This window comes from Microtus pennsylvanicus, chromosome 3 (genome assembly GCF_037038515.1).
Source record: "Microtus pennsylvanicus isolate mMicPen1 chromosome 3, mMicPen1.hap1, whole genome shotgun sequence".
NCBI lineage: Eukaryota > Metazoa > Chordata > Mammalia > Rodentia > Cricetidae > Microtus > Microtus pennsylvanicus.
The window spans coordinates 67211164-67225123 of record NC_134581.1 but is presented as its reverse complement, the minus strand read 5'-3'; the positions used below and the strand labels follow the sequence as shown (position 1 = coordinate 67225123).

General features: G+C 48.0%; 1 protein-coding gene and 1 long non-coding RNA gene across 3 annotated transcripts in view; one reads left to right on the top strand and one right to left on the bottom strand.

The window, feature by feature from the left end:
- Cul5 (cullin 5) overlaps positions 1–3897 on the bottom strand; it is a 45828-nt gene extending 41931 nt beyond the window's left edge. For both annotated transcript variants that reach the window (XM_075965893.1, XM_075965894.1), the window contains exon 1: positions 3762–3897. In XM_075965893.1, the coding sequence (XP_075822008.1) occupies positions 3762–3785 (24 nt within the window). In that variant the 5' untranslated portion in view covers positions 3786–3897. The remainder of the gene's footprint in view (positions 1–3761) is intronic.
- A 135-nt stretch (positions 3898–4032) lies between these two features.
- On the top strand, positions 4033–12485 carry LOC142846062 (uncharacterized). The gene is made up of 3 exons (XR_012910020.1): positions 4033–4121; positions 7058–7190; positions 12101–12485. It is a non-coding gene; the product is annotated as an uncharacterized LOC142846062 (long non-coding RNA).
- The last annotated feature ends 1475 nt before the right edge of the window (positions 12486–13960 follow it).

Below are 13960 nucleotides of genomic sequence, written 5' to 3'. Positions count from 1 at the left end.
GTCAGCTAAGACTACACAGAGAAAACCTGTCTCAAAGGAAAAAATATAGTGAAATAGGAGTTAGGACTGTACCAGAAAAAAAAATACAAAGAGAGAAAGTGCTGAAGATTCAATCCTGAGAAATAATTTGGATGTCAGTGAAAAACAGGTAATTGGGGAAGACAGTAAAATATGGAGAGCGAAAAAAAAAAAAATCACACAAACAAGTAAGACAGCAGATGATGTGATCAACAATACCAGAAGAACGAATGGCACTTATCAAGAGAATCGGGATTGTCAATCAGGATACTATCAATGCTTTTGCACTTGATAGCTTCAAGATAACCACGTGGGTAAACTAAGGAAAAAGAGCTACAAAGCAGCCCATAGGCAAAGTCTGAGGCAGAAGCAAAGTACTGGCTACGTTTACAAAGGAGACACAAACTTTCTTATAAGTTAGAGAAGTGAGGGAAAAGGGAGACATGCCACCAAGTCTTGGGACAGTGAAGGCTAAAAAAGAACAGGTAGAAGGTGACTTGAAAAGCACAATACAGAGAAACCAGAAAAATGTGTGGTATGGCCAAGGGAATACAGGTCCTAATTGGTAGGTAATGTGCTAAGAACTGAGGTGTGAAATTCAACTGCTTTGTTAATTGCTATTTGGAATAGAATAATCAACTGAAAAAGAAGAAAATGAGCCCAGATGACAACTGCGAAAGAAAAAGAACAAGCAGAATTAAGTTTCAGAAGTAATCTAAAATAGATGAAAGAGCACTATCACATTGCGAGAAATGTTCTACAGATAGACTGTGCAAGTAAAAAAAACCAGATAAAGTACCCAAGTAAAAGGGGGTCAGATTGAACTCCCCTAGTCAGCTGATGAACTGTATGTCAAAATAAACTACACAGATCTTTCTATACTCAAAAGATTTCCAAGATCCAATAACAGTTCACTTGGTAAAAGAAAATACAATCTCAAATAAAATAAAATTCCAATATAAAACCATGTCTTAGAATTTCACATGAAGTTTCTTTTGTTTGGTTGGTTGGTTTTTTGGTTTTATAGGACAGGGTTTCTCTGTGTAGCTTTGGAGCCTGTCCTGGAATTCACTCTAAAGACTAAAATGACCTTGAACTCGAGATCCTCCTGTCTCAGCTTCTCTCGAATTTTAAAAGCTGAGCAGGGTGGTGGAGGCGCACACCTTTAATCCCAGCACTTGGGAGGCAGAGGCAGGCGGATCTCTGTGAGTTAGAGACCAGCCTGGTCTACAGAGCTAGTTCCAGGACAGGCTCCAAAGCCACAGAGAAACCCTGTCTCAAATCCAAAAAAAAAAAAGCTCTCTGCCAGCTTTTAAAACAAAATTATGAACTGAGGATGGAGAGGGTGGATTGTACCTTATAGGCAGTCAAGCAGTGAACAACTCAGAAGCTTGCAAAGAATCAGGAACCCAATATTTCTTAAACACACTTCAAGTAATCACACAAAAATACTGTTTATGTGAACATGAGAGCATTAACATGGATTTTGAGAAATTTCTGAACTAATGCATTAGGACTATAGGCAGGGGTCCAGGAAGATGGCTCTGGGGTAAAGTGAGCTGGAGTCCTAGGAGCTGCCTGCATAAGGCTGGGAGGAGAGAACTGACTCCACAAAGCTGACCTCTGCTCTCCTACACCCATGTGAGGTACTCACACACACAGCAGCTTTAGGCAAACTGGGAAGTGAGCATGATCAAAATACACTATGCATATGAAATGCTCCAACATTAACAAAAATAAATTAAATTAGAACAAAAAACCTAGGGGCTGGCAAGATGGTACAGCAGATAAGACGCTCTTGCCAAGCAAGCCTGACAGCCCTGAGTTTGACCTCCAGATCCCAGGTGGAATGGGAGAACCCTCAAAAATTGCTCTCTGACCTCCACAGGTGTGTGTCTGTACTCTCACACACACGATTATGAAAAACAAGGCCAAGCAGAGTCAGTAATATCACTTCTGTGAATTAGTCTATAATGTAATCTCAGCTGGTTCCAAATTCACTACTCAATTCAGTTTAGGCTAGAATTCATGGTCCTTCTGCCTCAGTGGCTGCCGTACTGACAACAACCCAAACCTCCAGGATCAGATTCAACTGTTTTCGTTTTGTTTGGTGGGGGGAGTGGTAGGGTTTCTCTGTGTAACAGCTCAGTCTGTCTATCCTGGAACTCACTTTGTAGACCAGGCTGGCCTCCATCTCAGAGAGCCGCCTGCCTCTGCCTCCTGAGTGCTGGGATTAAAGGCACGCTCCACCACGGCCCAGCCGTTCTTATAGTAGTTCTAGGGCTTTAGTGACTGTATATTAAATGCCATCACTGTTTAAGTATTTTACATAATTAATTTGATCATCACAACAGCGTTATGAAAAAATGGTACTAATGGTTCTGAAAGAAGAAACTTGGGCAGAGGTTAACTCAAAGTGATACAGCTCTTAAGAGACAAAAATCTGTCCGGCGGTAGTGGCCTTTAATCCCAGCACTTGGGAGACAGAGGCAGGTGGATCTCTTGTGAGTTCGAGGCCAGCCTGGTGGTCTACAGAGCACGTTCCAGGACAGGCACCAAAAAGCTACAGAGAAATCTGTCTCGAAAAACACTAAAAGTGGTGGCACACGCCTGCTCTACAGAGCTAGTTCAAGGACAGCCAAGGCTATGCAGAGAAACCACGTCTTGAAAAAAATCAAGACATAGAAATTCAGGGAACCTAGGTCCTTACTAAAGGACTCCCTGGGGCGGTGATGCAGGTCTCAATCTCTGCAGACCGAGGCAGAAGGATTTCTGTGAGTTTGAGGCCAGCACGTTCTGGCAAAATGGAGATAAAGAGACCCTGTTTTTGGAGGGGGGTTGGGTTGGGGTAGCGTTTTCTATTTTATTATTATTCATCCACGCAGCCTGAAAACAGTTTATTTTCCCTCAGATGATCACTACTCCCATTTCAGTTAGTAAGGATAGGATTCTTACTAAAAACACAAACATAACTCAAATTCGCTCCATATCTTCCTCAGTCCTTCGCTAACTTTTTAACAGAATCTGCTCCCCCCCCCCCATCTCCCCGTGTCTCTCTTGGGATTTAAAACTTTTCAATGTCTTCTTTGAGAAAAGAAACTTGCCTACAACCTAAAATGATGGTAGCACTTCATCCGGGTGTCATCTGATGTATAAGGGGAGTCGGGTTGGAGAGACAGTTCAAGGAACAAAAAAGGGTGTAAATATGAAGTCAAAAATGAGAGAACTAGAGGGAAGGTGTAACATGCAAAAAAAGAAGAAAGGGGTTAGAATGGGAGGGAGGCACTGCATTCTGACTCGCATTTCCTGAAGAAAGAGGGAAACCAGAAATTAAGGAACTGGGGGGGAGAGGGGTCCCGTCATTGAAACCTTTTAGGTATCATTTTGTTGGGACTGTTCCTAATATGTCTTTGACTCTCGCATCAGAAGAAACGGACCTTCCGTGTCACAATGGCTGGGCCGCGGAGGGCCCAGCGACACTGCTCTCGAGAGCTCGCAGCCTGGGTTGGTCCCCTCGAAAGCATCGCTCCGAGTCAAGTCAGTCTGCGGTAGGAACCACCGGAGCCTCAGGACCCCGAGGCCAGGGCCCCGCGTCGGGGTGCTCGGGGACAGCCGCCCCGGTTCCCCTTCTGGTAGACAACCCTGAAACACTCACATCTCGCTGCTCATTCCAAACCCGGCCCTCCCCGAGGAACTAAACGGCTCGGTGGCGAGCAGGAGCCCGGCAGGAGGCAGGGGCTTACCTTTAACAGATTAGACGTCGCCATGTTCCTTCAACTTGGACTCTCGCGAGACACGGCGAGAATTGGCGGCGCTCCGGGCCAGGCCTCCTCGGGAGGCCGGAGTTCCCAGCAGGGCCCCGCGGGCTGCGGCCGAGACCCTGGGGGAGATGCTCAAGCTGCGTGCCGTCCGCGCCGAGCTCGTCCCCGGCACCCGTGCTTCCTCGGGGGTCCCCGCTACATGGTCACCGTGGCCTGCCCACGCGAGAGAACGTATGCAAAGACTCCAGGGGCGCGAGCGACGAACGGTGAGAAGGGACCGTGAGCCGACCAGACCGGGAAGAGGTAGCATCTACCTCCTGGGCCTCCCACACTCGTCTCCGGGTGAGCCTCTGGGGTTGCACTCGCGGCGGCCGCCGGCAACGACTTTTAACTCGGCTGAGGCCTGGCACCTCGGGTTCCGTGGTGCGTCACGTGACGCGGCGGGCGGGGGCTCGCTGGGGAGCAACCAAGGAGCGTGCGAGCCGCCGGGTCTGGAGGCCGGGCCGAGGGTGCGAGCGCGCCCTCTATTGGCTGGAGCCGGCGCAGCCCCCACCCGCTAACCCCAGATCCAGGGATTAGATTAGCCCAGAGAAAAACCAAAAGAGAAAAACAAAACAAAACATTTGAGCGGGGGCGGTGGTGGTGCACGCCTTTAATCGCAGCTCTCGGGAGACAAAGGCAGGCGGATCTCTGTGAGTTCGAGGCCAGCCAGGTCTACAAGAGCTAGTTCCAGGACAGGTTCCAAAGCTACAGAGAAAACCCTGGTTTGAAAAAAGAAAAATTGTCTACTGCCATACCACCACCCTGAACGAGCCTGGTCTTGTCTGATCTGGGACGCTAAGCAGGGTCGGGCCTGATTAGTACTTGGATGGGAGACCACCTGAGAATTTAAATAAAAAAAAAAAAACGAAAGAAAGAAAGCAGTGGTGTTAGTGGCATCTGCCTTCAATCCCAGCACTTGGAAGACTGAGGCAGGTGGAACTCTGTTAGTTCAAGGCCAGGATAGCCAGATTTACACAAATAAATTCTGTCTTGGAAAAACAAACAAAAAAACGTTCTCTAATCTCTTCCCTCCTCCCTCATAAAACTTTCCTTGTTAGAAGTGTGTTTTTGCTTTCTCATCTGTTTCCTCTTTATACATTACAGTATATATTAAAAATTTTCTCAAATATTGATGCATTGTATTTTGTATTAATTATATATTAGAATAACCTGGGGTGCTTTTTAAAAAACCAGACTTTCAGGCTCCACTCCATTTTATTTCATAAATAAAGAGATCTCAAATTGCCAGGCAGTAGTGGGGCACGCTTTTAATTCCAACACTTGAGAGGCAGAGGCAGGCGAATTTTGTCCCAGGCATTCCAGATAGCTTTGTTTGTTTAATTTTAGATGTCTTTCTAAGTAGACTTGGATGGCGAGGAATTCTCTATGTAGACCAGGCACTAGAGTGCAGGGATTTTAAGTGTTTGCCTCCAAAATAACCAAAAATTCCTTGTATCTGCTTTGGGCTGGGTATGTTAGAGCAAGTCTTTAACTCCAGCCCTCTGGTGAGTTCCTACCAATCAGAGCTATACAGTAAGATGCTGTCTTAAAAAAATGGTGCATAGTCGGGCGGTGGTGGTGCACGCCTTTAATCCCAGCACTTGGGAGGCAGAGGCAGGCAGATCTCTGTGAGTTCGAGACCAGCCTGGTCTACAAGAGCTAATTCCAGGACAGGCTCCAAAACCACAGAGAAACCCTGTCTTGAAAAACCAAAAAAAAAAAAAAATGGTGCTTAAGATGGGATAAGATCTCCACTTCTCTTAGACATTGAGTGATTTACTTAACCACAGTAAATCTTAATTTCCTCATTGGTGAAATTAGTATAAAAACATCTACATCTTAGAGCTATGGCAAAGGTTGATAAAGGCTAGAGAGATGGCCCTGTGGTTAAGAGCACTGACTGCTCTTCCAGAGAAGCTGGGTTTGATTTCCAGCAGCTACAGGGGACTCACAAGTGGTTCCTGTCTGACCTCTACAGGCACTAGGCATGCTCATGGTACACAAATATACATCAAGCAAAAACACATAAAAATTAAAAAATTTTAAACATTAAAATAATAATGATATAAAATGTAATGTTTAATTTATTATACATATAGGCATTCAGTGTGATAAGATTTAAAGTGTATGTTTACTATATGTAAGACATAGTTCTATATATTTTAATAGGTTAATACATTGAATGCTATAATTTGTTACTTCTTGCAGAGACCTTAAGTATTAATTAAATGTCACTGTGAAGGAAAAACAAAAATGCAGATGATACTGCCAGACGGACTAGTTAGCCACAGGCCAGCCAGGGTCCTCAAGGCCCTGACTGACAGAAAGAAATCCATGGCCTGCCTGATACAGTTCTGCTCAGATCAGGACTAGTCAGCCACAGGCCAGCCAGGGTCCTCAAGGCCCTGGCTGGAGGAAGACCTCCATGGGTCTACTCAGTGCCGATTATGATAAGCAAATAAGTGTGGAGAAATGGGAGAGAAAGAAAAGCAGAATGGTCCACACACTGTGGAAAGAGACAGAAAGGAAGACAGTGAGCAGTAGGCAGATGTTAGATGCCTACTTGCCACCTGGGGCTGTGGTGAAGGTCATGAAGAGTAGACCGAGGGGAGGTCTGCTTGCTACCCAGGGCCACAGTGATGTCTGGGCTGGGCCACTGCCAAGGGCCATGTATGGGTCCCTGGTCCTACAGCAGCCAGGGTCTGTGTTGATATACATGGCTCCTGTTGCCATGGAGGGTCATGCTGATACCAGCGGCCTGAGCTACCACTTGGGGCCATGTTGAAGATCCCTGGGCCATGCTGCTGCTGGAGCCATGCTAGTCTGGGTGGCCTTCACCGCTACCTGGGGCCATGATGACAGCCAGACCTGGGCTGCTGCCAGGGATCATGTCTGAGTCCACGATCCTATTACAGTCAAGGTCTGTGTTGATATCCTTGACCCAAGTTGCCACCAAAGGCCACATAAAGCCTGGGATCTAGGTAGCAACCTGTGGCCTTATTGGTATCTGGGGGCAACGCTGCTGCTGGGATCATTCTGATCTGAGTGGCCAGGGCTACCACCTGGAGCTACAATGTCTATGGGGCCTAGCTGCTGCCTGGGGTGTTGAAGTCTGTGGTCCAGGTTACCAATAGAGCCCATGGGATCTGGGCCACAGGCCTGCAGCCTTGTTGGAATTTGGGGACCATGCTGCAGTAGGGATCATACAAATCTGGTTGACCTGTGCTTCTACCCAGGGCCAAGCTGCTGCTGAGGACCATGTCTGAGTCCAGGACCCTAAGCAACCAGGGTCTGGATTGACATATGTGGCTCCTGTTGTTACCGAGCACCATGAGGATGCCCAGGGTCAGGTCAACCACCTGAGTCCAGGTTGGTATTCGAGGCCCATGATGCTTGCAGATCCGAGTGCCATAGGGACATCTAGGCCATAGCTGTAGCTGAGGGCCATGTTTGGGTCTGTGACCCTACTGCAGCCAGGGGCTGTGCTAATTATTGTCCGAGGCTCCTTTTACCATAGAAAACCATGCAGATACCTGAGGTCTAAGGCCATGTTGTTATCTGAGGGCCACACTGCTGCGTGACCCATGCCAATCTGAATGGCCTGCACTGCCACCAGGGGCAATGGTGACATCCAGACCAGGCTGCTGCCTAGGTATGATCCTACCGTGGCTGGGGTCTGTGCTGAAGTCTGAGTCCTATATTGCCACCAAAGGTCACATAGAAGCCCAGGATTGGGGCCACAACCTGAGGCCTTCGTGGTGTCCAGGAGCTATGCTGCCACCAGAACCACTCTGACCTGAGTGGTCAGTGCTTCCACCCAGAGCTAGGATGTTGTCCAGGCCCAAGCTGATGCCAAGGGCCATGTCTGGGTCTGTGTAGCCCGTGTCTCTTCGGGGAGAGGGGTCTTAGGAACCAGAAGAAATCAAGAAGAGTATGCTGCGTTCTCCCTTTGCTGGTCCAGAGAAAGCTGGACACTGGAACAGGAGAGCTGGCCTAACCCTGCACCACAGGCAAGTGTCAACCAACCAGGTCTAAGAGCTTAAGCTTGGGTAGCTGACCCCGCCCCCTCACCTGGCCTGGACTGACCAGCTCAGCTACCACCCAGGCCCACCCTAGCGTCTAGCCCATCTAGGACCTGCTGGAAATCGTGGAAGAACTGCTCCTGGGGAGCAGTACCAGCAGGATCTCCAAGACTTGGGGTGGCCATGGGATATCCCAGAGGAGTTCTGGTGATGAGGGTTTACCAAAAACCACAGACCTTGACCAGACCAGTGACTCACTGAATGAATATTTGCAAGGAAAGCTGATGGACAAAAGGCTCCCAGTGCCACCAACTGATAGGACAAAAGGTACCCGAGACCCCCAGTGCCACCAGAGCAAACGAAGAGGTGTTGGAGAGGTGGGGAAGAAGAAGCAAAGAGGATTTTTGTTTTGGGGGGGTTGGGGGAGGGGTTCATGGTTTTTCTTTGTTTGTTTGGTTGGTTTTTATTTTTTTGCTTGTTTTCTTGCTTTGTTTTTGCAGGGGTAAGGGGAGGATATGGGGGAACCAGGAGGTGAGCGTAATTGGGGTGGACAATGTGAATCTCCCAAAGAATCAATAAAGAAGTTAATTTTAAAAACGAAAAGAGGGGGCTGGAGAAATGGCTCAGAGGTTAAGAGCACTGACTGCTCTTCCAGAGGTCCTGAGTTCAATTCCCAGCAACCACATGGTGGCTCACAACCACCTGTAATGAAATCTGGTGCCCTCCTCTGGCCTGCAGGCATACATGCAGGCAGAACACTGTCTACATAATAAATAAATAAATAAATAAATAAATAGAGAAAGAAATAGAGATGGACCAGAGAGGTGGTCCAGGGTGAAGAACACACCTGCCTCTTAGGGAGGCCCTCTTAAATTCTGTTCCCAGCATACATGTTGAGTGGCTCACAACTGTCACTCCAGTTCTGTGGGAATCTAATACTTCTGGCCTTTAAAGGCTCCGGTACTCACAAGCATACACAGGTACACATGCACGTAATTAAAAATAAGCCCTTTTAAAAATGAAAGTGGGACGCCGGGAGGTGGTGGTGCACGTCTTTAATCCCAGCACTCGGGAGGCAGAGGCAGGCGGATCTCTGTGAGTTCGAGGCCAGCCTGGTCTACAAGAGCTAGTTCCAGGACAGGAACCAAAAGCTACGGAGAAACCCTGTCTCGAAAAATCAAAAAAAAAAAAAAAAGAAAGAAAGAAAGAAAGTGGGAAAATTCCCAGAATTAAGTTCTTTAGGAAGAAAGAGGATGGCACTTGGTGCCCCGGCATACAAGGCACTGCATTTTCTAGGGTAGTGAGGAGTAACTGTTGTGTGACTCCTCTTCAGGGAACCTGAACAAACATCCGTTTCCCCACTAGAGTGCTGACGAGAGACCAAAGAAGAGTCCACCCCAGCATGGGGGAGGACTCACAAATGATGCGCCCTCGAATCTCCCTGGGCAGCTGGCCGGAGGTTTTCCTTCAGCAGTAGTTACTGCTGTCACTGTATCTATAGCCTCTAAGAAGGGCCCCCTCACTGCAGCAAGGGGGAAGGAAAACAGCAACCTCCTAAGAGGATTGAGAAGATTGTCTTTGAGGGCATATAGAAGGGAAACCAATTCCAAGCAGGTTTTCAGTGTTTGTCTCACAACATAAAATAGCCTGCAGTGGCCAGGCAATAGTGGTACACGTCTTTAACCTCAGCAGTCGGGAAGCAGAGGCAGGCGGATCTCTGTGAGTTCGAGGCCAGCCTGGTCTACAAGAGCTAGTTCCAAGACAGAGAAACCCTGTCTCGGGGGGGGGGGGGGGGAAATCCTGCAGTGGTGTGGTGTTTTAGATAAGAATGATCCTCATAGACTCCTGGATTTGAATGCTTGGTTACTAGGGAGGGGCACTATTAGGAGGGTTGGCCTTGTTGGAGTAGGTGTGGCCTTGTTGGGTGAAGCGTGTGACAGGGGTGGGCTTTGTCCAGTGGCCTACTCCCTCCTGCCGCCTGATGATCCAGATGTAGAATATAGAACCCTAGACTCCATCTCTAGCACCACATCTGCCGATGCACCACCACGCTTCCCACCATGATGATAATGGACTAAACCTCTGAACCTGTGAGCCAACCCCAATTCAGTGAGTTGGCATGGTCATGGCATCTCTTCACAACAATAAAAACCCTGAGCAAACTAACTAAGACACTTGGGAACAGGAAGCTGGAAGCTCAGCCTCAGGCAGCTCATCCATAGAGAGAAAGTCCAGGCAGAAACTGACTGCCTCAACCCCCTCGGGACTTTCTATTGGATATTTGTAAGCACTAGACATGATGTTCTCTATCCACTGCTCTTTGCTCTTTCACTTGGAAGCCTTCACTTTAGACACCCTGCTCTGTCCAGGACGGTCACTTGGGAACTCCAGCTGACAGCTCCAGTGGGGTTTGCACAGTTGATAACTGCTGCATGTCTGTAAGCCTGGATTTGACGAGTTATCTTTTGTGTGCTTTCTCAGGTGGATTACTTCAGTTATCTCTGCTGGATGTTTTGCTGTCTACTTCTTTCTATTTTACTTCTGCTTGCTGTGTATTTAATAAACTCACTCATTCAAAATGGAAAGTGTGGCTGTCGTAGATCATTCTGGACCATACAGAGCAGGGGTTTCTGCACCGTCGAGTGTATATAATCTTTGAGCTCTCTAAATTTTGCTTCCTGAGTCTCATTAGCCTCCCTCCTCTCTTTAGGAAGAAGTGTTTCAATAAGGAGGAAGTAGCTACACAATGTGCCATCCTTTCCTCTGGCTTACATTCTTTCCATCCTCTTATATGATGTTCCCTGAGCGTGTGTGTGTGTGTGTGTGTGTGTGTGTGTGTGTGTGTGTGTGTGTGTTTGTGTAGGGGTAGATACTATAGGTACCTGATTATTTCCTTCCATTGGTTGCTGAGCATTGGACCACTCTGCCACAGCAACAGTTATTCTCAGGAGGCTAACTAGCTGGTTAATGAATCTCTGCAGTACACTGCAAGAAAAAAAAAATCCCTCCAAGACAAAGCAGGCTGACAGCAGCAGTAATTATGTGTATAGTCACAGATGTTGAGAAGACAATTTAATAGGCACATAATACCCATTTGACAACACAGTTGCAATTGCTGCCCCACTGGGGCCTGAGACCTTCCCAGACATTGGCTTTTTGTCCTGGCTTATGGGGCTACGTGTGAATTTTCTCCCGTGGAGCAGACTTTAAATCCACTTGGAAAATAGTTGTTTACACTCATAACAGTCATGCCACTACATACCAAAGAGCACACATCATCTCTTAGGGTAGCATGAAGATCCATGCCAAGCGCCAGGCAATGGTATCGCATACTTTTAATCCCAGAATTCGAGAGGCAGAGGAAGGCAGATCTCTGAGTTTGAGGCCAGCCTAGGCTACACAGAAAAACCCTATCTTGAAAAAAAAAAAAACACAACAAAAGATCCAAACCAAGCAAGATGATCTTCCCCCAGCATCTTACGTATTCCACTCAGGTATGAAAGCTCGGAGGGAGTTTTGTGTTCAGTGTCAGGCCGATTTCCCTTACATCCTTTCAGACAAAGCGTGGAGTGTCTTCAGAAATAAGAACTTACAGTCAGTGGTAAGACTCGGGGTGGGGTAGGGATATTCCAGGACCTCCCTGACCAACAACTCCTAGGGAGGTAGTTCACCCTTAGCCATGGACATTTGCCTCCAAACCTTCCTGACTGGATGCAATATCCTATATAGTCTGCTTTGTATTAGTTGTCAAAAGAGCGTAACTTAGTTGGTAGAGTTCTTGCTCAACATGCACATAAACAAGGAAGAGGTGCTGCCAACCTGCAGTCCTAGCACTTAGGAGGCAAGGGCAGAAGGATCAGAAATTCAAGATCATCCTCAACTAGTAGTGAGTTCAAGTCCAGTATGGGCTAAGACAGTCACAGACCGACGCAAGGTTAGTGTAGTAGTTAATCTTGTCTACTTGAGCCGGGCGGTGGTAGCGCAGGCCTTTAATCCCAGCACTCGGGAGGCAGAGGCAGGCGGATCTCTGTTCTGTGAGTTCGAGACCAGCCTGGTCTACAAGAGCTAGTTCCAGGACAGGCTCCAAAACCACAGAGAAACCCTGTCTCGAAAAACCAAAAGGAGAATTGACCCTAGAGGGGCTCCCAGGTGCCCAAGCTGAGGTCCCCAGTTAGTTCCTTGGGCAGCTGAGGATAGGGAACCTGAAATGACCCTATCCTAGCGCAATACTGACGAATATCTTGCATATCATCCTAGAACTTTCATCTGGCGATGGATGGAGATAGAGACAGAGACCCACACTGGAGCAATGGACTGAGCTCCCAAGGTCCCAATGAGGAGCAGAAGGAGGGAGAACATGAGCAAAGAAGTCGGGACCACGAGGGGTGCACCCACCCACTGAGACAGTGGAGCTGATCTACTGGGAGCTCACCAAGGCCAGCTGGACTATTACCAAAGAAAGCATGGGATAAAACTGAACTCTCTGATCATGACGAACAATGAGGGCTGATGAGACGCCAAGGACAATGGCACGCAGTTTTGATCCTACGCAATCTGCTGGCTTGGTGGGAGCCTAGCCAGTTTGGATGTTCACCTTCCTAGATATGGACGGAGGGGGGAGGACCTAGGACTTAGCACAGGGCAGGGAACCCTGACTGCTCTTTGGACTGGAGAGGGAGGGGGAGAGGAGTGGGGTGAAGGGGAGAGGGGTGGGAGGAGGGGGAGAAGAGTGGGAGGAGGGGGAGGGAAAGGGGAGGCTGGGAGGAGGTGGAAATTTGTTTTTTTTTCTTTATTCTTCTTTTATCAATAAAAAAAAATAAATTAATTAAAAAAAAAAGCTAGTTCCGGGACAGGCACCAAAGCTAGATCTAATGGGACTATCCTAGAAACCTGGGACCAGCCTCATTCAGTCTCTGTGGCTCCTCCCAGACCTTCTCACCCCGCCCCCTCCCCTAACCCTCTCCTTCCCAGGGGCTGGGCTTCCCTTCCCTCAGCTTCAGATCCCTAGTGACTCAGCCTCTCTTGGTCTCTTGGTTCCCATACACTCCATGTGTCTGTCCCATTGGCCTCCTCTTCCTCCTCACTTCTCTCGCACTCTCCCTGCCCCTCTTCTCTCACAGCCCGGTCAGTCTCGACCCTCCCACACACGTCTGGCTGAACTTTCCCTCCTGTCTTAAGAGGAGTGGCCATGTTCTCACTGGCTAGGATGGGTTGTACCCATGAACTGTGAGCCTCTCCTTGAGAGCTTGTGTCAGGGTGTTCTGTCACTCTGATGAGGAAAGTAACTTAGCTGAGTAGAGAGGTCTGAAAAACACTATCCCATCCAGCCACACTATCCCATCAAAAAAAAAAAAAAGAATCTGGAATGTTTGGTCAGAAGTGGCACCTCAATCCCTCTCCATTTCAAACCCCCTCCCCTGGGAGTTGCCAGATTCTACCTCCAAGAAAGCCAGCCAAACGATGACCCCTCTCCAGGGAGGGTCAAGACCACCCTCATAGGCTATTTATTTATTTATTTTTGGTTTTTCGAGACAGGGTTCTCTGTGGTTTTGGAGCCTGTCCTGGAACTAGCTCTTGTAGACCAGGCTGGTCTCGAACTCACAGAGATCCGCCTGCCTCTGCCTCCCGAGTGCTGGGATTAAAGGCGTGCGCCACCATCGCCCGGCCCTCATAGGCTATTTAAATGGCTCCCCAGAAATGCAACACGTGGTTTCCCTTTTACCTATCCCTGTTTTCCCAGTGCTACCCAGGAGTGCTGGCATCCATTAAACCTTGGTTTCTTCTAATTCGGTTTGATTTGGTCTGATTTGTATTATTGCATTGGCAGAGAGGTTTGTCATTTTGGAAAAAAAACTTAATGCCCTGTAGAAGTTGGACATGATAATACATAACTGTAATATTTGTTCTCCTACCACCAAATGGGAAGCAGACAGGCAAATCCCTTGGAGTTCAAGGGCCAGATAGCCTGAAGTATGAAGCACAATAAGCAAAACAAGAAAGACCATGCCTGAAGCAAGGTGGAAGAAGAGGATGGACTCTCAAAGTTGGTTGTCCTCTGACATAAGCACCATGGCACATATGTACCTACAACCAATCACAGACATACACATCTCAGGA